The sequence below is a fragment of the Oncorhynchus gorbuscha genome, linkage group LG25 (genome assembly GCF_021184085.1).
Source record: "Oncorhynchus gorbuscha isolate QuinsamMale2020 ecotype Even-year linkage group LG25, OgorEven_v1.0, whole genome shotgun sequence".
Classification (NCBI taxonomy): Eukaryota; Metazoa; Chordata; class Actinopteri; order Salmoniformes; family Salmonidae; genus Oncorhynchus; species Oncorhynchus gorbuscha.
The window spans coordinates 7793830-7821621 of NC_060197.1; the positions used below are offsets into that span (position 1 = coordinate 7793830).

At 44.0% G+C, this 27792-nt stretch overlaps 2 protein-coding genes across 3 annotated transcripts; both read right to left on the bottom strand.

Moving 5' to 3' along the window:
• Positions 1–100: 100 nt before the first annotated feature.
• LOC124013918 (mitogen-activated protein kinase 11-like) lies at positions 101–16902 on the bottom strand. Its single transcript, XM_046328478.1, has 12 exons — positions 16640–16902; positions 7895–8024; positions 7727–7785; positions 7413–7524; positions 6852–6881; positions 4765–4812; positions 4531–4645; positions 4241–4312; positions 3711–3790; positions 3393–3471; positions 3023–3196; positions 101–2677 (listed from the first exon to the last, which is right to left on the bottom strand). The coding sequence occupies exons 1-12, from the start codon at positions 16750–16752 to the stop codon at positions 2604–2606; spliced, it is 1086 nt and encodes a 361-aa protein (XP_046184434.1). The 5' UTR covers positions 16753–16902; the 3' UTR covers positions 101–2603.
• A 116-nt stretch (positions 16903–17018) lies between these two features.
• Positions 17019–23222, bottom strand: LOC124013916 (secretory phospholipase A2 receptor-like). 2 transcript variants are annotated; one of them, XM_046328476.1, is made up of 10 exons: positions 23174–23222; positions 22092–22130; positions 21454–21762; positions 21036–21201; positions 20809–20915; positions 19943–20290; positions 19364–19696; positions 18828–19166; positions 18313–18687; positions 17019–17907 (listed from the first exon to the last, which is right to left on the bottom strand). In XM_046328476.1, the coding sequence occupies exons 2-10, from the start codon at positions 22123–22125 to the stop codon at positions 17849–17851; spliced, it is 2070 nt and encodes a 689-aa protein (XP_046184432.1). In that variant the 5' UTR covers positions 22126–22130; positions 23174–23222; the 3' UTR covers positions 17019–17848. The 2 variants fall into 2 exon arrangements, with proteins under 2 accessions (XP_046184432.1, XP_046184433.1); XM_046328477.1 differs by lacking the exon at positions 23174–23222 and having other exon boundaries at positions 17020–17907; positions 21454–21759; positions 22092–22703.
• Between the last annotated feature and the right edge of the window lie 4570 nt (positions 23223–27792).

Here is a 27792-nt window from a genome sequence, read left to right on the forward strand (position 1 = left end):
TTGATGCTGTTTTTCTGCAGTCTCAAATGTAAAAATGTACATGTAGGCCACACACGCACAATTATTATATGAGTCTATGACACACACACAGTAAGATAACTGGTGATGAATTGAGCTTTTATTGATGACAAGAGGAAGAAGAGGATACATGCATCGTCATGATGATCAGAAGGGTGGTCTCTCATAATACTGTTTCTGTTCTGTGGCTGAGAGATTATGACATAGTTTGATGCCTGCATGCATGTTTGTTGGAAACATGAAAGAATGGAACTTGAAGGCAAATTGACACACACACAAACAAAATGCCTTGTATACTTAGACTTGCAACCCATAAAGCACTGGAAAGCTACTGTGTGTGTGGGCTGGGAGTATTGATGGAACTTTGGCCATGTGGAGGAGGAATGAGTAGGCCGTAACTCTGGAGTAAAGTGGTCTTTCATAATGCCACAACATGCTATGCCCATGACAGATTCTCACCACTGACATAGTGCTGCATACCGGCTGATAGGCTGCTGCGTGATACTTGGAAACATTAAGGAATATATCCATACAACAATAGACTTAATCATTTTGGGGAGAAAACAAGACTGGATTGATGCACGCATTCATAACGTTACCAAGACAGGGAATAGATCGATTTGATTTATTCTGAATATGTGTAACCAAATGTTTACTTGTTCATGCTGAATAATGGTGTTATAACTGTTGTAATAGTGTTGAGTTGGTTGACATCAGCTGTCATGAGTTGTCATGGCATTATGACACAGAGGTGACATTCGGTTATTGATTGGAAATGCATACGGCAGAAATTGTACAGTTCAAATTCATGCCACCATAGAATGAAAAGACACTTGTTTTTTAAACATACAGTTTTGTATACATTCATATTTTTTGCAGTTCTATTTAAATCCACCAAGTTTCCAATATCAACAATTGTACATGACACATACAGGACCGTAAATAGTCAAACATCAACCGAGAAAGAGTATTTCAGATTATCTCTACTGTAATTGAGGCATTGTGTATATGATTGTTGTTGTAGTTCTTGGGCTAGTATATGTTGCAATTCCAGGAAAATTGAATTATTTTATTCCCCTGTAATTCGTTCACCTCCGTACGCCCCTTTAAAACATGCAGAATATTAGACCTCTGAAACTACAACATTCAGACCTGTAAATCCAATTTAAACTGCATGCATCTGGGAGTCACTGTGGGTAATGGTATCTGCTAAATGTTCAGATGTAAACTTCAGCTATAGGTTTGGGTTTCTCTACAGAGCCAGGGACTAGTAAAACCTGTTGGACTAGAGCCAGTGGAATCTGAAATGGGTGATACCAGCAACAAATGCATAGCCTACATACAGGTAACTGCCAAAATAATGGAAAGTCTTGAGTTAATAAGCGATACAAATCTTATTGAAAGCAGGTGCTTCCACACAGGTGTGGTTTCTGAGTTAATTCATTAAAATCCCAACATGTTTAGTGTCACGCCCTGACCTTAGAGATCCTTTTTATTCTCTATTTTGGTTAAGTCAGGGTGTGACTAGGGTGGGCAATCTATGTGTTCTATTTCTTTGTTGGTCGGGTATGGTTCCCAATCAGAGGCAGCTGTCTATCGTTGTCTCTGATTGGGGATCATACTTAGGCAGCCTGTTTTCCACCTGAGTTTGTGGGATCTTGTTTTTGTACTATTGCTTTCCAGCCCTACAGAACTGTGCGTTTCGTTTTTGTATTTGCTGTTTTTTCAGTGTCATCAATTAAAGAAAGATTTACGCCTACCACGGTGCACCTTGGTCTAATCCATCTCTAAACGAACGTGACATTTAGGGTCATGTTTAAAAATTCTGGGCTGGCCATTATTTTGGCCACCATGGCTATGTCCCCATAGGATAACAATGCCCCCATCGACAGGGCACAAATGGTCACTGAATGGTTTGATGTGTATGAAAACGATGTAAACCATATGCCATTGCCGTCTCAGTCACCAGATCTAAACCCAACTGAACACTTACGGGAGATTCTGTAGCGGCGCCTGAGACAGCAAAATGCGTGAAATTCTTGACAACAATTCACTAGAACCCTCTGTCATTACCATGACATAACAGGTGTTATAAGCAGACTTAAACTGACATCCATTATGAGTGCTTATAAAATGTCTTTATGACAAAGATTTCCAGTGACCTGTAGCCAATGCCTATTTATCAGTTGGACCCTTGGGTAGGTTTGAAAACCCTTGTGCTACTTTCTCTCTCTGCCTCTCTCCTACCTCTTTTCAACAGACTGTAAACATATGCCTATCAAAACATGCTCCCTGTAATCGTCGTAATGTGCGTATTCTCATCCCTATCAGTTCAACCAGACCTCCCCTCTCCCTGCTCCCCTTTTACAAAACTCATGACAGGCAGTCAAATAGCCAGTCACAGTGAGCAAGGGGAGGAGTGTCATGCCTCTAGGGGACACAGCGTTGTCTCTGATTGGCCCACAGTCTCTCTTTCTTTTGGGTTCCTCCCGCCTCCCCAATGCTGGCAGACAGACGGAGACAAGACGGCGGTCCTTCCTCAGCTGACGGGACAGACCGAGCAGAAGGAGGCAGGGTTTTGTCTTTCACTGTTCCACCTGTAGACTGCTCGTTTCGCTGACAGGCGCTTTGATTCCATTCATCTCCTCGAACACCAGCTCTGTATAGGGGGATGGAGAGAGAGAGAGAGAGAGAGAGAGAGAGAGAGAGAGAGAGAGAGAGAGAGAGAGAGAGAGAGAGAGAGAGAGAGAGAGAGAGAGAGAGAGAGAGAGAGAGAGAGAGAGAGAGAGAGAGAGAGAGAGAGAGAGAGAGAGAGAGAGAGAGAGAGAGAGAGAGAAAGTGAAAGAAGATGAGGTGAAGAAAGAGGGATGAACAAAAGGTGAGGAGCAAGAGAGAACGTTTAGTTCTGGTCAAGAACATAGCAGAAAATAAATGTTGAATCTTTAAAAAAGAGAATCCCTCTTAACCTCCTCCACTCCAGCCACCCTCCATCTCTCTCTCTGACCTTTCCACTCCTCTAGTGTGCGGTCCTTGCTCTCCAGCGTCTGGTCGTAGGGCAGGGCCTCTGGTTCGTCGTCCGGGTCGTGGTACTGGGAGAAATAAGGGTGGGAGAGAGCCTCACTGGCCGAAACACGCCCGTCACAGTCCAGAACCAGCATGCGCTTCAGTAGATCCACAGCTGAGGGAGGGAGGGAGGGAGGGAGAGAGAAGAATGGAGTTGCAGAGAGAAAGATGGAGACCGAGATTAAGATGTCGGCGCAAAGTGAAAAATACTAACAAAGCTGCATTATGTTATCCATAGCCTTGGGTGACTATAGTCTTGGGTTAAAATTAGCCTCCAGCAAATTCAGTTATCAGGTATGACTCAGTCTCACCCATTGGGTTGGCCTCTCTGAATATCTTCTCTAAGTCCTGCTGGGGCATGAAGGGTAGAGACTGGATATATTTCTGAGCCTATGAAAAGGAAGCAATGTACACACACGTGACAATGTGTACAGTACATTGCAGGGCCAATTGAGAAATCAATCATGCTACAAGCAAAATATAGAATAATCGATCATCAAATTAGTCAATCAATTACACCTATCAATGGATGTCAGGGGATAATCAGTATCATTAAAGCAATTTGCATTGATATAGCGAATGATCCATTCAACTTTCCCATCTCTCCCTCTATTTCTCCATCTTCTCACATGTTCAGAGGAGATCTTCTGTAGAAGGTCAGGGGTCGGGGTGCCCACCACCTCCATAATCCTCTTTAGCTGGTCGATATCTTAGATCAGGAGGGGTTAATTAAGGGCCATCATGACTGTGAAAAAGTCATTTGGTTGGCAGGACCAACTCTTTAGGTAGAACAACTGACTGAGGGTAGGCATACTTGACTTTGCTAGAACAGTGTTCTAGTGTTCGTTTTATGCAGACAGCATACTCCAACATTTGAGGACCCAATACATACACACAAAGCAGTAAATCACATTCCTATTTGTTTCAGTCGTTGACAGTCAATACAATTCAGTCCATTGTGAACTTCCTTTCCTTTCAGTCACTCTCAATACACCTCCCCTTCAGACAGAAAGGCTATATCTCTAGATGGGATTGTGATGCAAATATGGGACGAGCTGATATGTGTCCACAGAGCAGTATGGGCGGTAACAGCGCTGGAGAGCGGTTTGGGAGTGTAGTGCACTCCGTATCAAGTCATGTCTGTGTTAGTGAAGGATACAATCGTTGCCGGGAAACAGGACCTTCCCCTTCAGCAGCTCTCCCATGATGCATCCCACTGACCAGATATCCACTGTAACAGAGGCGTTAACATTCAGTCGTCATAACAACAGGATTTTATGATTAGCCATAACGTCACAGATATAGCTAGATACTTTTTCTTTCTGGAAAGAACTGTTTGATGATAGAGTATGTGTTTGGCTGTAATATTAGGTGTCTGGTAATATGTGGTGTGAAATGAGGATCTTGGGTTTATGATAATTCTTGGGTTGTGTGAGTGTGGATCTGTACCTGTCTGATTGTAGTGCATCCAGTTAAGCATGATCTCTGGCGCTCGATACCAGCGAGTCGCCACGTACCCCGTCATCTCATCATCCGTCTGTCTGGCCAATCCAAAGTCAAGGATCTGGGGGAGAGCGAGAGAGACACAGGTTGTCATGGTGATAGCCATTTCTGAGTTGGGGAAGGTTGTGTTGTGATAGTCTGAGGCGTTGAGGAGTTGGGTGGCTGGGTCACTGGTCTTACCCTCAGCTCGCAGTCCTCGTTCACTGCCACGTTACTTGGTTTCAGGTCCTGTGAGACAGATACATGAAAAGACAGACCGGTCAACACAAAGACTGTCTGAAGGACAGGGGAAAAGAAAGGGAGAAAGCAATGAACACAGACAGACCGAAAGGGAGATAGATAGATAGATAGACAGACAGACAGGTTGAAACATACAGTGCCTTGCGAAAGTATTCGGCCCCCTTGAACTTTGCGACCTTTTGCCACATTTCAGGCTTCAAACATAAAGATATAAAACTGTATTTTTTTTGTGAAGAATCAACAACAAGTGGGACATAATCATGAAGTGGAACGACATTTATTGGATATTTGAAACTTTTTTAACAAATCAAAAACTGAAAAATTGGGCGTGCAAAATTATTCAGCCCCTTTACTTTCAGTGCAGCAAACTCTCTCCAGAAGTTCAGTGAGGATCTCTGAATGATCCAATGTTGACCCAAATGACTAATGATGATAAATACAATCCACCTGTGTGTAATCAAGTCTCCGTATAAATGCACCTGCACTGTGATAGTCTCAGAGGTCCGTTAAAAGCGCAGAGAGCATCATGAAGAACAAGGAACACACCAGGCAGGTCCGAGATACTGTTGTGAAGAAGTTTAAAGCCGGATTTGGATACAAAAAGATTTACCAAGCTTTAAACATCCCAAGGAGCACTGTGCAAGCGATAATATTGAAATGGAAGGAGTATCAGACCACTGCAAATCTACCAAGACCTGGCCGTCCCTCTAAACTTTCAGCTCATACAAGGAGAAGACTGATCAGAGATGCAGCCAAGAGGCCCATGATCACTCTGGATGAACTGCAGAGATCTACAGCTGAGGTGGGAGACTCTGTCCATAGGACAACAATCAGTCGTATATTGCACAAATCTGGCCTTTATGTAAGAGTGGCAAGAAGAAAGCCATTTCTTAAAGATATCCATAACAAGTGTTGTTTAAAGTTTGCCACAAGCCACCTGGGAGACACACCAAACATGTGGAAGAAGGTTCTCTGGTCAGATGAAACCAAAATAGAACTTTTTGGCAACAATGCAAAACGTTATGTTTGGCGTAAAAGCAACACAGCTCATCACCCTGAACACACCATCCCCACTGTCAAACATGGTGGTGGCAGCATCATGGTTTGGGCCTGCTTTTCTTCAGCAGGGACAGGGAAGATGGTTAAAATTGATGGGAAGATGGATGGAGCCAAATACAGGACCATTCTGGAAGAAAACCTGATGGAGTCTGCAAAAGACCTGAGACTGGGACGGAGATTTGTCTTCCAACAAGACAATGATCCAAAACATAAAGCAAAATCTACAATGGAATTGTTCAAAAATAAACATATCCAGGTGTTAGAATGGCCAAGTCAAAGTCCAGACCTGAATCCAATCGAGAATCTGTGGAAAGAACTGAAAACTGCTGTTCACAAATGCTCTCCATCCAACCTCACTGAGCTCGAGCTGTTTTGCAAGGAGGAATGGGGAAAAAATTCAGTCTCTCGATGTGCAAAACTGATAGACATACCCCAAGCGACTTACAGCTGTAATCGCAGCAAAAGGTGGCGCTACAAAGTATTAACTTAAGGGGGCTGAATAATTTTGCACGCCCAATTTTTCAGTTTTTGAATTGTTAAAAAAGTTTGAAATATCCAATAAATGTCATTCCACTTCATGATTGTGTCCCACTTGTTGTTGAAAAAAAATACAGTTTTATATCTTTATGTTTGAAGCCTGAAATGTGGCAAAAGGTTGCAAAGTTCAAGGGGGCCGAATACTTTCGCAAGGCACTGTATACTGGGTTTTACAAGCTGGGTGTTAGGCCTACAGGCACATGCAACAAGAAGCTCTCAGCACACAATCTCTCTCTAACACACTCACACAATATGATATTATCTACTTACACACATGCTGGTACATTCTAAATACAGAATTGCCTTTAAAGACAACAAAGCACTCAGGAGAAGCAATTGCTCTCCAGAAGACGGCCTTTATGAAAAGAGGGGATGAGGAACAATGAAAAGAGTGGGCAAGAAGAGAAGAAAAGAGGAAAGCCACCACTCACTCTGTGGATCAGTCCTGCTGAATGGATGTACTGTTCAGGGGGAGACGGGAAAAGGGACATGGCAGCGGGATGGGGGGAGGAGTGGGAGGAGAAAAGAAAGAATGGAGTGCGAGAGAGAGAGAGAGGTCAACAGTGTATTCTAACATTGGCCCCTGTCTAAAAGGGTCTACATTTTTTGTTCATTCCTTGGTAACTAGGTTTGCTAGCTACTAGGCTGGCTGGTCAGTCCCCTCTTAACTGTGTTGCCTAGTGAGGCTGGCATAATGTAGATTTCAAACTTAGCAGTATATCCGAGTTTGTAATCAAATGTGAAGGTACAGTATATATACCATTTCAGAGGATGTTAAGGGATATTCTAGTAAATTATAGCCAGTAATTTTATAGTATAAAAAGGATCATGATGATGGTGTTTGAGGTTTAATTGTGGCATCTTGAAATATGTAACAGTTGTCTTTGTGAGTAAAAACAATTATAATCAGGGAAGGTTGCTTTGTACTGTGAGTGTATGGGATAGTATGTAAAAGAATACGTCTAAACATGATGCGTTGGGGGGTTAACTACCTTGAGGCCTCTGAGCAGCTGGTAAATAAGAAACTGCACATGCTCATCAGAGAGACGCTGGAATTTGACTATGTTGTTCAGGTCTGCCCCCATCAAGTTGGTTACCAGGTAGCTGGAAAGAGGAGGAGGAGGAGGAGGAGGGGACTTTTAGAACAGTGCATGGAGATGTTCCAATTCAGTTAGACAGTACATGCCTTGAATCCTGGTGAAAAGCTCTATTTAAATGCAATATGTCATCATCAGAATAATCATGACAGTATAATTACTGTATGGGGTATTTTGGACATCCTGGTGCTCGTTCAGTAGTCACTCACACTTCATGGAAGTCCTCTAGCGATGCAGCAGGGGAGAATACATCCAGTAGTCCTATTACCTGTTCAGGGAGAAGGTTGATGCCAAAGAGTTACAACTCTATTGTGCATTATCAAGGCAATTTAGGTCAACTAGCCAACACAGGAGGTCTTCAACCACTCCTTACTCACATTCTCATGTTTCATGTGCTTGAGTAGCCGGAGCTCGCGGTACGAGCGCCTACTGTGGATAAGGGACTGGAAAGGCCGAGACAGCTTTTTCACCGCCACCTTCTGCCGTAGCCGCACGTCATATGCTGAGCTGTGGAGAGAGAGAGAGTGTCATGTTTTGTCTTATATCATCTTGTCATTTTGCTTTTCCTTCTGTTCGTTTTCCCCCTGCTGGTCTTTTTAGGTTCGTTCCCCTTTTTCTCTCTCCCTTCCTCTCTCTCTTCTCTCTATCGTTCCGTTCCTGCTCCCAGCTGTTCCTATTCCCCTAATCAATCATTTAGTCTTCCCACACCTGTTCCTTATCTTTTCCCCTGATTAGAGTCCCTAAAAATCGCAATGCTATGTCTGAGTCTGCTATTCAAGTGAAACCTGCAGTTCAAGATCGAGTTGTCTGTTCTCGTCATTACTGGAAATTGTGTTTTTTGATTGTATTTTACTTTACTGGATTAAAGACTCTGTTTTCGCCAAGTCGCTTTTGGGTCCTCATTCACCTGCATAACAGAAGGATCCGACCAAGAATGGACCCAGCGACTATGGATTCTCTCTACTCTACTCTCGAGTTCCAGGGAACACGAGCAGGAATTGTCTGCTGCTCGGCATGCCGTTGAGACCCTGGCCGCTCAGGTCTCCGACCTCTCAGGACAGTATCAGAGTCTTCGTCTCGTGTCACCAGCTACTTCCGGTTCTTCCGAGCCTCCGGAACCCCCACTGTTATTCTGGGCAGCCCACTGAGTGCCGCTCCTTTCTCACCCAGTGTGAATTGTGTTCTCTCTCCAAACTGCACTCATGCTTGCATCAGTGGGGCACAGCTATCTGGGAGGCAAGCGCTGAGTGTACTAACAATTATCTGAACTTTAAAGAGGAGATGATAAGTTGTTCAGTTTTTGGGAAAGAAGCTTCCTGGTCCCTGTCTTCCCTATGTCAAGCCCGATCCATAACGGATTACTCTATAGAGTTTCGCACTCTTGCTGCCTCCAGTAACTGGAACGAGCAGGCGTTGCTCAGGTCGTTTCTGGAGGGACTCCAGGGTTAAGGATGAGATTCTCTCTCGGGAGGTTCCATCCAGCGTGGATTCTTTGATTGAACTCGAGGAACGACGGGTAGATCTTCGTCACCGAGCTCATAGAAGAGAGCTCGCGTTAACACTACCGTCTTTCCCCACTGACTCAGGTGTTGAGCCCATGCAGCTGGGGGTATTCGCATCTCGACTTCACAACCGCCTCTGTCTCTAGTTCCGCTGGTCATTTTGTCATTTCATGTAGTTAAAGGCCAGAGCTCATCAGTAAGCGGAGGGCGACTGATAAGAAGACGGTCCTGTCAAGTACATGTGAAAAGCAGCTCTATTGCAGTGCATTAATGGGCAGAGGGCTGTTTTATGGACGAAGCCTCATCAGAATAATCATGAACATGACATTCCTCTCAGACAGTTAGGGAGCCCACGGTCATGTTTGCCTTGGATGGTAGTCCTTCCCCAGTATATTATGTGAAACACTACCTTTAACCCTCACTGTATCTGGTAACCATAGTGAGACCATTTCTTTTTGATTTTTTGTTCACCTTTTACACCTGTTGTTTTGGGTCATCCCTGGCTAGTGTGTCATAATCCTCTTTGATTGGTCTAGTAATTCTATCCTTTCCTGGAACGTTTCTTGTCATGAAGTGTTTAATGTCTGCTATTTCTCCTGTTTGTTCTGTTCCCTCTTCTCAGGAGGAACCTGGTGATTTGACAGGAGTGCCGGAGGGCGCAGAAGAACCAACTCCCTTCCTCCTCACCGGTCGTATGATTGTTGTTCCATCCGCTCCTATCCTTGTTGCACCTGACGTCACTAAACAGTTTATTGTTGAGGTTGAGCGTCGGGTGGGCGTGGGAGCCATTCTGTCCCAGCGCTCCGATACTGACGATGGGGTCCACCCTTGTGCGTATTTTTCTCAACCGTCGGAACGTAACTATGATGTGGCTAACCAACTGCTCGCCATCCGTTTAGCCCTAGGCAAATGGCGACAGTGGTATCAACTGACCAAAGGAACCTTGAGTACATCCGTTCTGCAAACTAATGCGCGTCATGCCAACATTTCTTATTGCCACTAAGAACACCAAGCCTCATGCTTTATCCCGTCTCTTTAGTTCTTCTGTGGCTTCTACCGATCCCGAGGGGATCCTTCCTGTTGGGCGTGTTGTCGGGTTGACTGTCTGGGGAATTGAGAGACAGGTTAAGCAAGCACTCACGCACACTGCGTCGCCGCTTAGTAACTTCGTTCCTGTTTCTACTCGTCTGGCTGTTCTTCAGTGGGCTCACTCTGCCAAGTTAGCTGGCCATCCCGGCGTTCGGGGTACGCTTGCTTCTATTCGCCAGCGGTTTTGGTGGCCTACTCAGGAGCGTGACACGCGCCGTTTCGTGGCTGCGTGTTCAGACTGCGCGCAGAAAAAGGTCTGGTAATTTTTTTTCTGCTTCTGCTCCTGGTCTTGCTGGGTCTCAGTCTGTTCCCTGCCATCGCATCTCTCCTGTTCTTGTTCCTGCCCTTGCTGTGTCTCAGTCTGTCCCTAGTTGTTACTCTCCTGGCCTGTTTGGTCCTGTTTGCTCTAAGGTTTTCAGTTCTCTACCCGTGTCTCATTTTTTTTTTTAGAGTAGTACCCTAGTTTCCCTTTTTTTCGTTTTCGTTACGGTCCTGAGGAGAGAGTTGGGTTCTTTCTCGGGACGTTGGACCGTTTGATCTATGATTTCCTCCGTTGCCGCCAGTGTTCCTCCTCGAGAGCGCCAGGAGGCGCTGGTGAGTGGGGGGTACTGTCATGTTTTGTCTTATATCATCTTGTCATTTTGCTTTTCCTTCTGTTCATTTTCCCCTGCTGGTCTTTTTTAGTTCGTTCCCCTTTTTCTCTCTCCCTTCCTCTCTCTCTTCGCCCGCTCCTAGCTGTTCCTATTCCCCTAATCAATCTTTAGTCTCCCAGCTGTTCCTCCTTAGAGTCAATTTCTTTAGTCTTCCTGCACCTGTTCCTTGTCATATGCTTAGCTGTGTACTGGTGAGTGGGGTATCCTATATCATCTTGATTTTCCCCTGAGGTTGGTTCCCCTTTTTCTCTCTCCCTTCCTCTCTCTCTCTCTCTCTATCGTTCCTGAGCTGTTCCTATTCCCTAATCAATCATTTAGTCTTCCCACACCTGTTCCTTATCTTTTCCCCTGATTAGAGTCCCTATTTCTTTCCTTGTTTTCCGTTCCTGCCCTGTCGGATCCTTGTCTATTGTTCACCGTGCTGTGTTTGTGTATCGCCCTGTCGTGTCGTGTTTCCCTCAGATGCTGCGTGGTGAGCAGGTGTCTGAGTCTGCTAAGTTCAAGTGCCTTCCCGAGGCAACCTGCAGTTCAAGATCGAGTCTCCAGTCTGTTCTCGTCATTACGAGTGGAAATTGTGTTTTTTGATTGTATTTTACTTTACTGGATTAAAGACTCTGTTTTCGCCAAGTCGCTTTTGGGTCCTCATTCACCTGCATAACAGAGAGAGAGAGAGAGAGAGAGAGACTTAAAAATGAAATGCATTGCTTCTAAACATGTTGCTCGTTAAATTATTAGATTCCTTATTAGTGCAAATGTATGTCTGAGTAGTGTACTGGTGTTGAGCTGCCATCTTCGTTGTTGACAGTGTTATTTCTACTTAGGCAGCATTTGGAGCAACATCTTACTCAATTCCGATGTTGCACAGAGAGGAGTGTTAGGGGAAATGAAAAAGATTCTAGGCAATAACATTATAGAGGAATGAAGAGACAAAGGAGTGTATAAAGAGTAGAGGTCAGAGAGAGACTGAGGGAGAGCAAGAGATGAGGGAGGGGACAGGAAGTACCAGACAGGAAATAAGTGTTTGAGAAATCAAAAGAAACTAGACTGAAGGAAAGAAGAAGCAGTAAAGGAGATGATAAAGAGGAAGTGTGAAGAACAGAGGAAGGAAAGGCAGCACAGAGCCACAACTCCACAAGAAGCTAAAACAGCATTAATGTAAATCACTGTCATTATCAACTTGACCGCTAACCCCTTTAACCAGCCTGTGAGGAGCGCTACACCATTACTATGTCATTACCTGGGGCCTGCCATGTGTACAACACAAGGCCATGTACACACCATAATCAGACCGCATCGCCTTCCGACAACGCCAAGTGCATTCATTTCATTCACAGCCACAGAAGCACCTGCTGCTAGATGCCTGTTATATGTTTGCCAAACAGGCAGCTAGCACACCATCATCTTTCCATGACACAAGCCAGACATCTCCATCTCTCTCACACACACACACACACACACAGTCCTCTGCCATCTCATCTTCCATACATGGCTGTCTACCTCACTGCCAACAACTCCACAAGCAGTCTATGCATCGATTTCTGCAACTGACTCTGTCTTCCATCTCAGAATGTTTGATCAGCTGTTACATTAATGCACCTCAAGTTTCAAAAACAGAAAGAGTGGGTGAGGGGGAAGGGTTGCATCAAAGGCAACGCAATATCTGATGCAAAGTCATTTGGTTTTCTCTCTCTCTATCTAGCTATCTATATTGACTTTAGTCTTATGCATATACAATCATTCAAAGGAAATAGTGGGGCAAACATGAAAGCATCTGCCAGAGCATCTTGTTTGCACATAGAATTCAAAATGAAGGTTGCTTTGCTTTTATTCTCCAGCATCTTGCTCCCCACAGCAGCTTGCATGTTCATCCCGATAGACAGTTCATGTACTTGAGATTCTATTTCATGTGTGCTTTCATCCGAGAGCTTCGGCGGCCATCGCTTGTCCTCTCACGTTGTAAACAAACCCTGCACAACAGCGTCGGCTAAATGGCACCAAAGTGACATGATAATAGCTCTTTAAGCAGCGAAGCCCCTACAAACAAAAGCATATGGATATGCCATCTACAAAGTTACACAATGTGCTGACAAATACCACACACTCACAGTAGCCATGATTTGCATAGTGTTGCTGCAACAGTTGAAATAGGCACGTGGGAATGAGTTCGTTCACTAAATGAAACATTCATGGTGCAAGCACAAACATTTGCACAATGCTATATTACTGTTACATAACGTTATGTGCTGACAAATACCACACACTCACAGTAGCCATGATTTGCATAGTGTTGCTGCAACAATGTGTGATATGAGTCTGCTTTAGTGCAGGTACGATAATACCTCTGTCTGATGGCTACGCCATTGAGAGCAGCTTGGCTGGCTGCATCACCGCTTGGTATGGCAGCTGCTTGGTATCCGACCATAAGGTGCTACAGATGGAAGTGTGTATGGCCCAGTACATCACTGGGGCCAAGCTCACTGCCATCCAGAACCTCTATACCAGGTGGTGTAGTAGGAAGGCCCTAAAAGTTGCCAAAGACTCCAGCCATCCAAGTTATAGACTGTTCTCTCTGCTACCGGAGGGCAAGCGGTACCGGAGGACCAAGGGCTCCTGAACAGCTTCTACCCCCAAGCCATAAGATTGTTGAACAGTTAATCAAATGGCTACACTGACTATTTGCCAGTGGTGTAAAATACTTTAGAGTACTACTTAAGTCATTTTTGGGGGTATCTGTACTTTACTTTACTATTTATATGTTTGACAACTTTTACTTTTACTCCACTCCATTCCTAAAGACAAGTATGTACTTTTTACTCCATACATTTTCCCTGACACCAAAAGTACTTGTTACATTTTGAATGCTTAGCAGGACAGTAAATTGTCCAATTCACACACTTATCAAGAGAACATCCCTGGTCATCCCTAAAGGTCTGATCTGGTGGACTCACTAAACACAAATGCTTTATTTGTAAATTATATCTGTTGGAGTGTGACCCTGGCTATCTGTAAATTTAAAAAAAGAAAATAGTGTCATCTGGTTTGCTTAATATAATGCATTTTAAATGATTTATACATCTAATTTTGATACTTAAGTATTATTTAAAACCAAATATGTTTAGTCTTTTGCTCAAGTAGTATTTTACTTCAGTTAAGTTTTACTTCTATTAAGGTATCTTTACTTTTACTCAAAATATAACAATTGGGTACTTTTTCCACCACTGCTATTTGCATTGATCCCCTTTTTATTTCCCCCGGGTCTATGCACACTCACTCGACTCTACCACACACTTACACATACTACACTCTGGCAGTCCAACACACACACGCACTGCGTACGCTCACACACAAAAAAAAAACACACACACACTCACGGATAGACACACTTTCACACTCTTCACATACGCTGCTGCTACTCTTTTTATCATCTATCATGATTGCCTAGTCGCCTTTACACCTACCTACATCTACATACGGTATTACCTCAACTACCTTGTACCCCTGCTCAATAACTCAGTACCGGTGCTCCTATATATTTTTCTTACTTTTTAACTCTGCATTGTTGGGAAAGGGCTTGTAAGTAAGCATTTCTCAGTAAAGTCTACATCTGTATTAGGCACATGTGACATTTTTTATTTGATCTGATATTCATTATATGAGCCTTTCTGATCAGATCATTGACCTCGGGCAAACAATCTCAGGAGGCTTTGCAGGGAAATTGAGGAGCACCAAGGATCAATATAATGACTCCAATTCTCCTCTGTATCCTCAGAAATAATGTCCATGGACTCCCAAGGCTCTCCCAGTCCCAACCCCCTATAAAATACCTCCCCAATTCCCAAACCCCCACCCCTCTGCTAATCAATCAGCTCTGCCATAGAGAAGATTGTGACAATGGGTGGAGCTCAGCCTGAACAATGCAGGGCTCAGATAGAGAGACAGAGAGACAGAGAGAGAGAGAGAGAGAGAGAAAAAAAGTTAAAGAGAGATGGGAGATTGTGTGTAAGAATGTGAGTGTCCTTGCTGGCTAGACTGGTACTATGAGCAGTGGTGCCATTTTGTAGGGGTAGAAGATCACATGACTGCATTGCTCTGCATCTTGGTTGATGGTGTATTAGATGTGTTTGTGAATCCACATAAATAATGAGTTTTTGTTTTTAACTGTTTGAGAATTGTATTTGTCAAAAGAAGCAGACACATGGTAGAGCAATGCTACCATGTCTATCTACTCAGCTTCCAAGGTCTTCATCAAATCAAACAGACATAACTGTGCCGATTTCACCATGATTTCTCAGTGGAGTAGTAAAACACCGCAGTTCTTCCCATCAATCAGCTGGTTGGCTGTTTTACCAGCATATAAACAACAAAGAGAGCTCTGCCTACAATGTAAATCTAATCTATCTACCAGTGCTGTTATAGTAAAAGCACTTCATTTCCCTTCCCATGCATGGATCAATATGGATTGCATGTATGACACTCAAGTCGAGGTGCACACATCACCATGACACCTCGCCATGGCAACAGTGTCTATTCTCCCGCAACAAAGAGTGTTCAAAAATTAAAACAAGGAAATATTGCCCAACCCACTTGTGAGAAAAGAGGAACTTGTTCATGTGGAAATGTAGCCTCTTCTGCACCTCAATTGGCTAGACAGCTGTGTGTGTGTGTGCTTTTACCTTTATTTTACTAGGCAAGTCAGTTAAGAACAAATTCTTATTTTCAATAACGGCCTAGTAACAGTGGGTTAACTGCCTGTTCAAGGGGCAGAACAGATTTGTACCTTGTCAGGTCGGGGACTTGAACTTGCAACCTTTCGGTTACTAGTCCAACGCTCTAACCACTAGGCTACCCTGCCACCCCTATGTGTGTATAAGAAAGAGAGAGCTTGTATTTACTGTATGGGGAGGAGATCAGGTTATGAAATTGATGTCTGTTGTTAGGTCAACAGACTGGTGGTCATGAATACAATGTTGAGATTTCTTCCCTAGGACCCTCTTCACTGTCTGAAGTGAACATACACATATCAAAGATAAAAGTCCATAACAGCACAAATGTCTGAAAAAAAGAAAAATCCAAGATATTTGCAGTCAGCAACACTGAGGTAGCCCCTACACATACACATGGCTGGCTATACAGATGTGTCATACATCCTTAAATTGTTCAGTGTAGATCCTGCCGAAGTGCTGTCCCTGTCAGTAGCCCAAAAAGCCTTATAGAAATCCTATTGAGAACTGTCACGATTCAGAGGATCTTCCGTAGCGCGTGGTTGCAGGCGCGATGCGCCGATAACTCCTTGTTGTTTCCTTTCGGTGCGGGAATCGTATGGGGCAGACTGAAACAGCTAATGTACATGCGAAGCTTAAGGTGTTTAAAGCCTCCGCACCGAGAGGCAACAACTGTAGACAGTCTGCCGTTGGACTGATGACGCCCGACAACAACTGTAGACAGTCTGCCGTTGGACTGACGACAGATAAACCAATACAATTGGACACGTAGCCTTTATGACAGCATCGTATTGATACCAATAGAGTAGTCTAGTAAATCGACATTTAATAACAAACATGAAAATAACATTGAGGATTTTCTCGTGCATAACAACTAAAATAACTAGGCTACATGAACATGGATTATATTTGAATTTAAATAGGCCAAATAACTGCCTAATAACAATAAAAACATCCTCAGTAATAATAATGATAATAGGCTGGCAATTGCACAATAATAATGAAAATATGGATATAAATAGGCTTGTTGTTTTTCCAATATTATCCAATAATGTATATTCATAATACAAATCATAAGGCTAAATTATGTTTTTCATCTGCATTGTATTGTGTGTATGGACAGCCTCGCCCCTCCCTCTTTCATATAGCCTACTCACCATACCGAACCGTAGGCCCCAGAGCCCACGGGAGTCAGGTTCTGGTACCGCTCGGGAACTTCCCATACAGTCTTGTTCAGCTCCTGCCGATAGTAGCCTGGTCTGGCCGACATTTTTACAGTGAATAAGTTTTTTACGACTGGACTGACAGCTCTGTCTGCACAATCCGCGGTAACTGGTGCACAAGAGGGGAGCTGCTGGCCGTCTCGCTGTCTCTCTCTCTCTCTCTTGTTCTCTCTCTCTCTCTCTCTTGTCTCTCTCTCTCTCTCTCTCTCTCTCTCTCTCTCTCTCTCTCTCTCTCTCTCTCTCTCTCTCTCTCTCTCTCTCTCTCTCTCTCTCTCTCTCTCTCGATATTTATGAGAAGGGGGTAGTGTAAGTAGAGAGATAGAGCTGGTAATAGACGATGTCTCAGATATGGGGGTTGCGGCGCGGAAGGGGGGGATGAGATAGGGGAGCGATTCCTCTCATTAATCTATTAGGATAGGCTCCTGCAAAAAAATATTGTTACCCATAGCCTATGTAAACCTTATCATTTCCCTTTTTTATGTCTCCAAAATGCATGTTTTTGCACAGCTTATGGTTCATGGCACATTGTTGCATCAATATAGCAGCGGTGTCAATTTCACAGAAGTCACAGTTGTCACATGAAATGCATACATCTTTTAACACAATACTAAGTGTAATTATTTATTTTAATTTGACCTTTTATTTAACTAGGCAATTCAGTAAAGAACATATTCTTATTTTCAATGACGGCCTAGAAACAGTGGGTTAACTGCCTTGTTCAGGGGCAGAGCAACAGATTGTTACGTTATCAGCCCCAGTCCAACGCTCTAACCACTAGGCTAACTAGCCATCTTCTACAGTAGGCTACAGTGATCACACAAAAGTGAAAAACTACATTTTAATTTTAATAATCTTCTTTACTTTTTATCAACTCTATTTTTAAACAATCAAATTAGTACAGTTAATAAGAGTCAAATAGCAATGGTTATGAATGAACATACAGTGTCATTAAGTAATATAATGTAATAGTGAAAATGATAAATAAAAGTCATAAAAAGTTGTAATAATTGTAATATAAATAATAATAACAGTAATAATATGAAAAGTAGTAATAGTAGTGTAACAATATAATGAATTCAAATGCAGGTTCCTTCCAGACCTTGAGTGTGGTAGTCTCTCTGGTAGATTAGATCAGCTATGCTGTTACATAGTGTCTGTCTGCAGACTGTCCCGGCTGCCATGGTGAGCCCTCTGGTGGAGATCTGTTGAAACATCATGGACAGTATGAGTGGACATGGAGGAGAGGTCATCAATGTATCTTATATTGCCAGGCCTTGCATTTGGTTTTAGATAATTAAGCTACAGTATACCACAGAGTGTAGTGAGTATAGACTCTGAGCCCCTCAGAGCAATTCAGATAGTAGCCAACTGTAGAGAGGGGGTGGCTGGGATGTAGATTGAGCCTTTTTCAATAGGGAGGTATGATCAGAGCATTGCATTAAGTAATACATTCCATAGAGCTGACATGACAGTCAAGACAGTAAATCTCTATTCCGCAGTAAACCATGACACTTCTATGTAATATTTGTCTATCTGCAACATTCTGAATGTTCCACCCCACTTATTAACAAGCCCTAAAATAGAAGATCAAAAGAAAATCAACACACCTTGACAGATGAAGGGTAATTCCTGATGACAGGAAGCATCCAACCACTTCAGTTCTCTGTTACCAACCCGGACCATCTTACCACAGTGGTAATTGATGGGATTGAGGGGGAAGCAGCTGTGCCACCCACTGTACTTCACCACCTTATCAACATCACCACTGGTCCACAGCCAGGGGGCGCTCCACTCAAAGATGGACCGCTCCAGACCAATCCATACCCCCCCACATGGCAGCTCCACTTTGGCCAGGAGCTGGGTCACGTCAGCCTGTACGGTCTGGTTGGTGATGTGCACCAGGTTGGACTCTGAGCCACAACTTTTACAGAACTCCAGGGCATTGATCCAGCTCTTGGACTCGTTGATGTAGTGCAGGTAATCTGCATGGACAAGACAAAAGCATAAAATTGCACACATGTAAATGCAAGTTCATGAACACAAAACCACAAATAAAAAGCCCAACAATTGTCACTTGTACACCTTTGTACACATGGGTACAGAATGTAGCTCCATGTCTCACCCGGATGGACTGGAGAAGTTGCACTACTGGGTGAGGATGTAGGATTCCAGTCTCGGGAGGTGGGACACGATGAGGTCAGTTGTCCACTGGAAGTTGATGTTGGTGGTGTTGTCGACTCTCCATTAGTAGTGGTAGTTAGTGAGGTGGTGGACTGTCCATTAGTGGTTGTAGTTGGTGAGGTGGTGGACTGTCCATTAGTGGTTGTAGTTGGTGAGGTGGTGGACTGTCCAATAGTAGCAGTAGGTAGTAAAGTGGTAGGTGTTGTGGTGGAAATAGGCCTGGTGGTTTCAGGGGTAACAGGAATGGTCAAATCCCCTGTGGTGTTAAGTGGGTGTTCATCTGTCAGAATGAAGTAGAATACATATACATTTAGGCACATTTTTATAATTGATAGAAAAACAAAGTAGGCCTACTCTATATAAAATGTTATCATATTAAAACTAGGATTTACTTGGTGTAGATTCTGTACAATTTAGTCATTGATTGACTGACTAAAACACTTCAGTTTGATAACACTCTCACGTGGTTCAACTTACCTCCATAGCAAAGGAAAATACTTTGACTAGAGCAATCGTTTGGTGTCCATTTTCTGTCTGAGTTCAGCTGTACACAGTTTCCACCTCCCATGGTATGTTCCCATTGCTGAAATGGTTCTCCATTTGACCAATTCCATAGTTTGTTCTTCTGCTGAAGTCCAATCCAGGTTTTCCCTGTAGTCACCTCATCAAAGGCTTCCTGCTCTTTCTGGTTACAGATACTCGCCAGTTCTCTGCCGTTTATTTCCCTGCAGTCTGTCACAGCATCCTGCCACATCATTGCCCCAGGCATCAGCTCATACACCTTCTCTGTTGTTCCATTACCATGACGAACTTACAGGAGGGAAGGTGAAAAGTGACACATCTGATTTCACGAGGCAGTTCATGACTAAACACAATAAGAAATAAACTTGGAAGTTACAGATAACCAAATTAATAAAGTGCTCGAGATCTGATTAGATGAAGAATACAGTATTAGGGTAGGGGTTGTTACATCAATCAGTCAGTCCCATTTGTTAAATGACAAGTTGGATTTTCCATTTATAGAAAGAGACAGTGAGTGAGTTAGTCAATCCTTACCTCGTTGACACATATACTGACTTAGGGCTGCACAATTCACTGGTTGCCAATGAAATGAAATAGACAAGACACAGTCGTAACCCTCAGTGTTGAGACCAAAACCTTTTTCCCAGTTAAAGAACATGAAGTCCTCTCCATCAGACCACTTCCACTTTTCAGTTGGACCAGACCTATGGAGCCCAATCCACACATCACCACAGAAATCACCCAAAGAGGATTGAATTGCCTTCCAATCCTCTTCTGTGTGTATGATGGACAGGTTTGTGTAGTACTGTCTGCAGTATTCTTGTGCTTCGGTCCAGTTTTTCTTCTCAGGGACGAGGCTGTACTTCTTGGCTGAGTAGGTGACTGTTGGAAACACAGAGGAAATGCTTATCAGACTGCTTGTTGTGTTGATTGGAAAACATTACCATATTTAGCTTCCATTATCTATTCTAATTGAAGGCAACACATACTGTTTTATAGCAGAGTAAAAAAGACGTGACAGACGCAAATTCATACATTTGCAAACTCATTCAATCCTCCAACCAATTTGTTTTATGAATATGGACGTGTCCTGTGCATCAATGACTAAAAGTGAATACATAGTAGTGATAGTATTCTATAGAGTTTACACATCATTGGTCTGAAACGGCTCTCTTCAAAGAGCTCTGATGCTTGATTGATGACGTTCACTAGGTTACACCTTCAACAGAGATGATGGGATCAACAGAAACACAACATGACAGAGTTTGATATCCATGTCTATGTTATCCTGTTTAAGAGGGCCTATTAACAAAGTCTACCTCGGTGATTATTAGATATTGGCTAGATATTCAATGGCCAAAACAAATGATGACTCGAGTCATGTCATTGTATGTACTCACCTTTACCACTGCAGTTTCTCAGAGAGTAGCCTGAGGTTGCATGTTGGAGGTGCTGTATTGTAATTTCAGGCGTATGACCAGTTGAGGCCTTCAGGAAACATTTGTTTCTGCGGGATAAATATCCCCCCAAAATGTTGTAGTAGTTATCAGAATGGTGCTGATTCAAAAATGATTTTGCTGCCTTTATTTGCCCAAGCATAAAAAAAATATAATTTTTGAGCATGTACCTGTGGACTTTTATTCCTGCGTTTTCATCAACAAATGTGAAGTACTGACACCTGTCATTTTTGGTGCATTCCTGCCTGCACTGACTTGCATTTTCGGTTGTAAATGGCTGATTCGCAATATTGTTCCCCAGAAAATGGACTTCGTCCAGTAGGTCCCTCACACAACCTGTAACCAAGACATACTGTATTTCACCACACAGACCATCAGAAAGGGACACAGGATAAAGATAAACTAGGCAGCAGTAGTGCAGACTTTGTTAGCGAGAGAACAAACTGATACATAATAGTGATGCACTAATACAACATTCATACATGGAGATGAAGACTTTAAACCTTCATGTTCCTTCCTACTGTAAGGTGACATCGGCACTGAGCAAAACCCATTGTTAACCCATAGTCTGAAGTGAGCAACACTTACCTTTGACTACCTTCAGGCTGTAGAATTGTTTTAGATCATTGAACCATCCAGGGACATAGACTCTGCAGCAGTAGCTCCCACGGTCTGTCGGCTGAAGCTTTAAAATGGTGAGATTCACTGTTCCAACTTCAGCGTTAATTTTATATTTGGATTTATCTTCCATTATGGTATCAGTACACTGAACAAATCCACAACTTCTGCCCCAGCATGTCTTAATATTTTTATCCCCTAGGTATGTGCAGACAAGGGTAACAGAGGTTCCCTCTAGTACCGATACCTCAGTCCCAAACACTGGTGAGGTCATGGCTGCTGTGGGGATAAATGTCACATCAGAAAGATGTTATTTTTGGGATGGTCAATCTCTTTCTCTGTTTAGATTGTGACACCGACATCAACTTTAGGACTAGCATTTCAACTTCATAATCACTGTACTAAAATATGAATGTGTCAACTCAATGAGAGAGATCTGTAGATGTCATCTAAAATGTTGTTTAAACTGAAGCTCATTGTACATAAATAGATGTTGACAGGTTCTGAAACTCTACCCAACTACTTTGAATACATGGTCAACTAGATAAGTCATAGCAGGTTGGTCTATAATACCAAAAGAGGAATATTCATCCCATCTGAACTCTTACCCAGTAGCAGGAGTAGAAGTACTGGCTGTAACATGGCCACTGTGAAGAGATTATGGGTTAATGCTCCCAACCCTTATATTGAAACTCAAGAGAAGTGTTGTTGTTGTGAACAAATGTTAAAACACAATCATTTGTCAATCCAGACCTGTTTGAAAGATTTCATGTAGAACAAAATATTTAACAAGGAATTGTCTCTTTGTTCGATTTGAAGTCTGAACTCATGTGCACAACTTCCTTCTGAGAGTTAACAGGCAGTGTTGTACCTTTCCAGTTAAACAAAATGACAAAGTGATGTTAAGGTGATTTGACTACCAAAGTAGCATTGCAGTTACTCTATGGAAACATTACATGGAATAAAATATAATTAACCAAACATGCACTTTGAAAGAAGTAAAAAATATAGTCTAATTTCAGGTAAATGTGATGAGATTTAAAAGCGTCTCAAGTCTCTATATCTACCGATTTACATAATTTCTGTGATATGCATAAGATAAGTTTGACTCACATTGTTATCAAACAATTGTTATCAAATTAGATTTGACTTCGACCTGAAAGGGTTCTTTGACTGTTCCCATAGGAGAACCCTTTGAATAAGCCATATGGGTTCCATGTGGAACCATTTCACAGAGGAAAATATTATTCTATGAACAAAAAAGGTTATTCAAAAGGTTCTCCTATGAGGACAGCTGCAGAACCCTTTTGGAACCTTTTTTTCTAAGAGTGCAGGAGCGGACAGGGACAAGTATTCATTTCTATAACACTGGCCCATTTTTTTTCTTTGTGATGACCCAACACTGGTCCATTTGTTTCTACCTTGAGGCCCAGATTATTAGCCAGATTATTAGCCAGATAGTGATAAAAAAAACAAGGTAGAATGGCTCACTTGGCTAAAAGTGGACCAGCCCATCTGGCATTTTGGGCACTTTACGCCACTTTACGAGTGTAGTCAGTCTCAACTTCATCAAAGTACACAGATTACTAAGCAAACATATCCTAATGATTACCTCTTCATAGAAAAGCACAATGTTTCAGTTTATTAGGATAATAATGTATAATGCAGCTTGAAATGATGGCACACCTACCCAGTTAGCTGTCCTCTTCCCTCCCCAGAGTTTGGTTGTGAGATGGGGAGACCGGGGAAAGAGAGGTGAGTTTTTCGAGTTTCTCTCCTCCCTCTCTGCTGACCAGGTGAACACACCCAGGAGATGCTGAAACTTCCGCTCCAACCCCTCCCTCCACATAAACAAACACTGACCAATAGACCCAATGTATTTTCTCTGTTATTACAGTGGACTTTATACATTGTTAGAAATAAAGTCATCTACGTTGCTTGATCAAATATACATTTCTGTTAGTGTATCAAATTCACATTTGTGACAATAATTTGCAGTACATTTGGTAAATAGGAATCAATCCATTTATTACTCTGATTAATGAGACATGAAGATATGTGGTTAAAGTAACAAAGAAAACACCTGTCATGTTCTGACCTTTATTTCCTGTGTTTTGTATTTAGTTAGTATGGTCAGGGCGTGAGATGGGTGGGCAGTCTATGTTTGTTTTTCTATGATTTGGGTATTTCTATGTTTCGGCCTAGTATGGTTCTCAATCAGAGGCAGGTGTCATTAGTTGTCTCTGATTGTGTCATGTTTTGTCATTTATTATCATGTCTTGTCCCTGTGCTCCCCATTCTATTCGTTTCCCTCTGCTGGTCTTATTAGGTTCTTTCCCTCTTTCTATCCCTCTCTCTCCCCCTCCCTCTCTCACTCTCTCGCTCTCTCTTCTCTCTATCGTTCCGTTCCTGCTCCCAGCTGTTCCTATTCCCCTAATCATCATTTAGCCTTCCCACACCTGTTCCCGATCCTTTCCCCTGATTAGAGTCCCTATTTCTTCCTTTGTGTTCCGTTCCTGTCCTGTCGGTTCCTTGTCTAGAATTCACCGTGCTGTGTTTGTGTATCGCCCTGTCGTGTCGTGTTTTCCTCAGATGCTGCGTGGTGAGCAGGTGTCTGAGTCTGTCTGGTTCAAGTGCCTTCCCGAGGCAACCTGCTGTTCACCTGCTGTTCAAGATCGAGTCTCCAGTTTGTCCTCGTCATCTCGAGTGAAAGTTGTGTTTTTTTTGATTGTATTTACTTTACTGGATTAAAGACTCTGTTTTCGCCAAGTCGCTTTTGGGTCCTCTTTCACCTGCATGACAGAAGGAACCGACCAAGGAATGGACCCAGCGACTTCAGACGCTCGTTACACTGCCGTCGAGATCCAAGGAGCCATGCTCGGCAGACACGAGCAGGAATTGTCTGCTGCTCGCCATGCCGTGGAGAACCTGGCCGCTCAGGTTTCCGACCTCTCTGGACAGTTCCAGAGTCTACGTCTCGTGCCACCTGTTACTTCCTGGCCTGCCGAGCCTCCAGAACCTAGGGTTAATAACCCACCTTGCTACTCCGGGCAGCCCACTGAGTGCCGCTCCTTTCTCACGCAGTGTGAGATTGTGTTCTCTCTCCAACCCAACACATACTCTAGAGAGAGAGCTCGGGTTGCTTACGTCATTTCACTCCTTACTGGCCGGGCTCGAGAATGGGGCACAGCTATCTGGGAGGCAAGGGCTGATTGCTCTAACAAGTTCCAGAACTTTAAAGAGGAGATGATTCGGGTTTTTGACCGTTCAGTTTTTGGTAGGGAGGCTTCTAGGGCCCTGGCTTCCTTATGCCAAGGTGAACGGTCCATAACGGATTATTCTATTGAGTTTCGCACTCTTGCTGCCTCTAGTGAGTGGAACGAGCCGGCGCTGCTCGCTCGTTTTCTGGAGGGACTCCACGCAGTGGTTAAGGATGAGATTCTCTCCCGGGAGGTTCCTTCAGATGTGGACTCTTTGATTGCTCTCGCCATCCGCATAGAACGACGGGTAGATCTTCGTCACCGGGCTCGTGGAAGAGAGCTCGCATCAACGGTGTTTCCCTGCTCCGCATCGCAACCATCTCCCTCCTCTGGCTCAGAGACTGAGCCCATGCAGCTGGGAGGGATTCGCATCTCGACTAAGGAGAGGGAACGGAGGATCACCAACCGCCTGTGCCTCTATTGCGGAGTTGCTGGACATTTTGTTAATTCATGTCCAGTAAAAGCCAGAGCTCATCTGTAAGCGGAGGGCTACAGGTGAGCGCAACTACTCAAGTCTCTCCATCAAAATCCTGTACTACTTTGTCGGTCCATCTACGCTGGACCGGTTCGGGTGCTACATGTAGTGCCTTGATAGACTCTGGGGCTGAGGGTTGTTTCATGGACGAAGCATGGGTTCGGAAACATGACATTCCTTTCAGAGAGTTAGAGAAGCCTACGCCCATGTTCGCCTTAGATGGTAGTCATCTTCCCAGTATCAGATTTGAGACACTACCTTTAACCCTCACAGTATCTGGTAACCACAGTGAGACTATTTCTTTTTTGATTTTCCGTTCACCGTTTACACCTGTTGTTTTGGGTCATCCCTGGCTAGTATGTCATAATCCTTCTATTAATTGGTCTAGTAATTCTATCCTATCCTGGAACGTTTCTTGTCATGTGAAGTGTTTAATGTCTGCCATCCCTCCCGTTTCTTCTGTCCCTACTTCTCAGGAGGAACCTGGCGATTTGACAGGAGTGCCGGAGGAATATCATGATCTGCGCACGGTCTTCAGTCGGTCCCGAGCCAACTCCCTTCCTCCTCACCGGTCGTATGATTGTAGTATTGATCTCCTTCCGGGGACCACTCCTCCTCGGGGTAGACTATACTCTCTGTCGGCTCCCGAACGTAAGGCTCTCGAGGATTATTTGTCTGTGTCTCTTGACGCCGGTACCATAGTGCCTTCTTCCTCTCCGGCCGGGGCGGGGTTCTTTTTTGTTAAGAAGAAGGACGGTACTCTGCGCCCCTGCGTGGATTATCGAGGGCTGAATGACATAACGGTTAAGAATCGTTATCCGCTTCCCCTTATGTCATCAGCCTTCGAGATTCTGCAGGGAGCCAGGTGCTTTACTAAGTTGGACCTTCGTAACGCTTACCATCTCGTGCGCATCAGAGAGGGGGACGAGTGGAAAACGGCGTTTAACACTCCGTTAGGGCATTTTGAGTACCGGGTTCTGCCGTTCGGTCTCGCCAATGCGCCAGCTGTTTTTCAGGCATTAGTTAATGATGTTCTGAGAGACATGCTGAACATCTTTGTTTTTGTCTATCTTGACGATATCCTGATTTTTTCTCCGTCACTCGAGATTCATGTTCAGCACGTTCGACGTGTTCTACAGCGCCTTTAGAGAATTGTCTCTACGTAAAGGCTGAGAAGTGTTCTTTTCATGTCTCCTCCGTTACTTTTCTCGGTTCCGTTATTTCCGCTGAAGGCATTCAGATGGATTCCGCTAAGGTCCAAGCTGTCAGTGATTGGCCCGTTCCAAGGTCACGTGTCGAGTTGCAGCGCTTTTTAGGTTTCGCTAATTTCTATCGGCGTTTCATTCGTAATTTCGGTCAAGTTGCTGCCCCTCTCACAGCTCTTACTTCTGTCAAGACGTGTTTTAAGTGGTCCGGTTCCGCCCAGGGAGCTTTTGATCTTCTAAAAGAACGTTTTACGTCCGCTCCTATCCTCGTTACTCCTGACGTCACTAGACAATTCATTGTCGAGGTTGACGCTTCAGAGGTAGGCGTGGGAGCCATTCTATCCCAGCGCTTCCAGTCTGACGATAAGGTTCATCCTTGCGCTTATTTTTCTCATCGCCTGTCGCCATCTGAGCGCAACTATGATGTGGGTAACCGTGAACTGCTCGCCATCCGCTTAGCCCTAGGCGAATGGCGACAGTGGTTGGAGGGGGCGACCGTTCCTTTTGTCGTTTGGACAGACCATAAGAACCTTGAGTACATCCGTTCTGCCAAACGACTTAATGCCCGTCAAAGCTCGTTGGGCGTTGTTTTTCGCTCGTTTCGAGTTTGTGATTTCTTACCGTCCGGGTAGCAAGAACACCAAGCCTGATGCCTTATCCCGTCTGTTTAGTTCTTCTGTGGCTTCTACTGATCCCGAGGGGATTCTTCCTTATGGGCGTGTTGTCGGGTTAACAGTCTGGGGAATTGAAAGACAGGTTAAGCAAGCACTCACGCACACTGCGTCGCCGCGCGCTTGTCCTAGTAACCTCCTTTTCGTTCCTGTTTCCACTCGTCTGGCTGTTCTTCAGTGGGCTCACTCTGCCAAGTTAGCTGGTCATCCCGGTGTTCGAGGCACTCTTGCGTCTATTCGCCAGCGCTTTTGGTGGCCGACTCAGGAGCGTGACACGCGCCGTTTCGTGGCTGCTTGTTCGGACTGCGCGCAGACTAAGTCGGGTAACTCTCCTCCTGCCGGTCGTCTCAGACCGCTCCCCATTCCTTCTCGACCATGGTCTCACATCGCCCTAGACTTCATTACCGGTCTGCCTTTGTCTGCGGGGAAGACTGTGATTCTTACGGTTGTCGATAGGTTCTCTAAGGCGGCACATTTCATTCCCCTCGCTAAACTTCCTTCCGCTAAGGAGACGGCACAAATCATTATCGAGAATGTATTCAGAATTCATGGCCTCCCGTTAGACGCCGTTTCAGACAGAGGCCCGCAATTCACGTCACAGTTTTGGAGGGAGTTCTGTCGTTTGATTGGTGCGTCCGTCAGTCTCTCTTCCGGGTTTCATCCCCAGTCTAACGGTCAAGCAGAGAGGGCCAATCAGA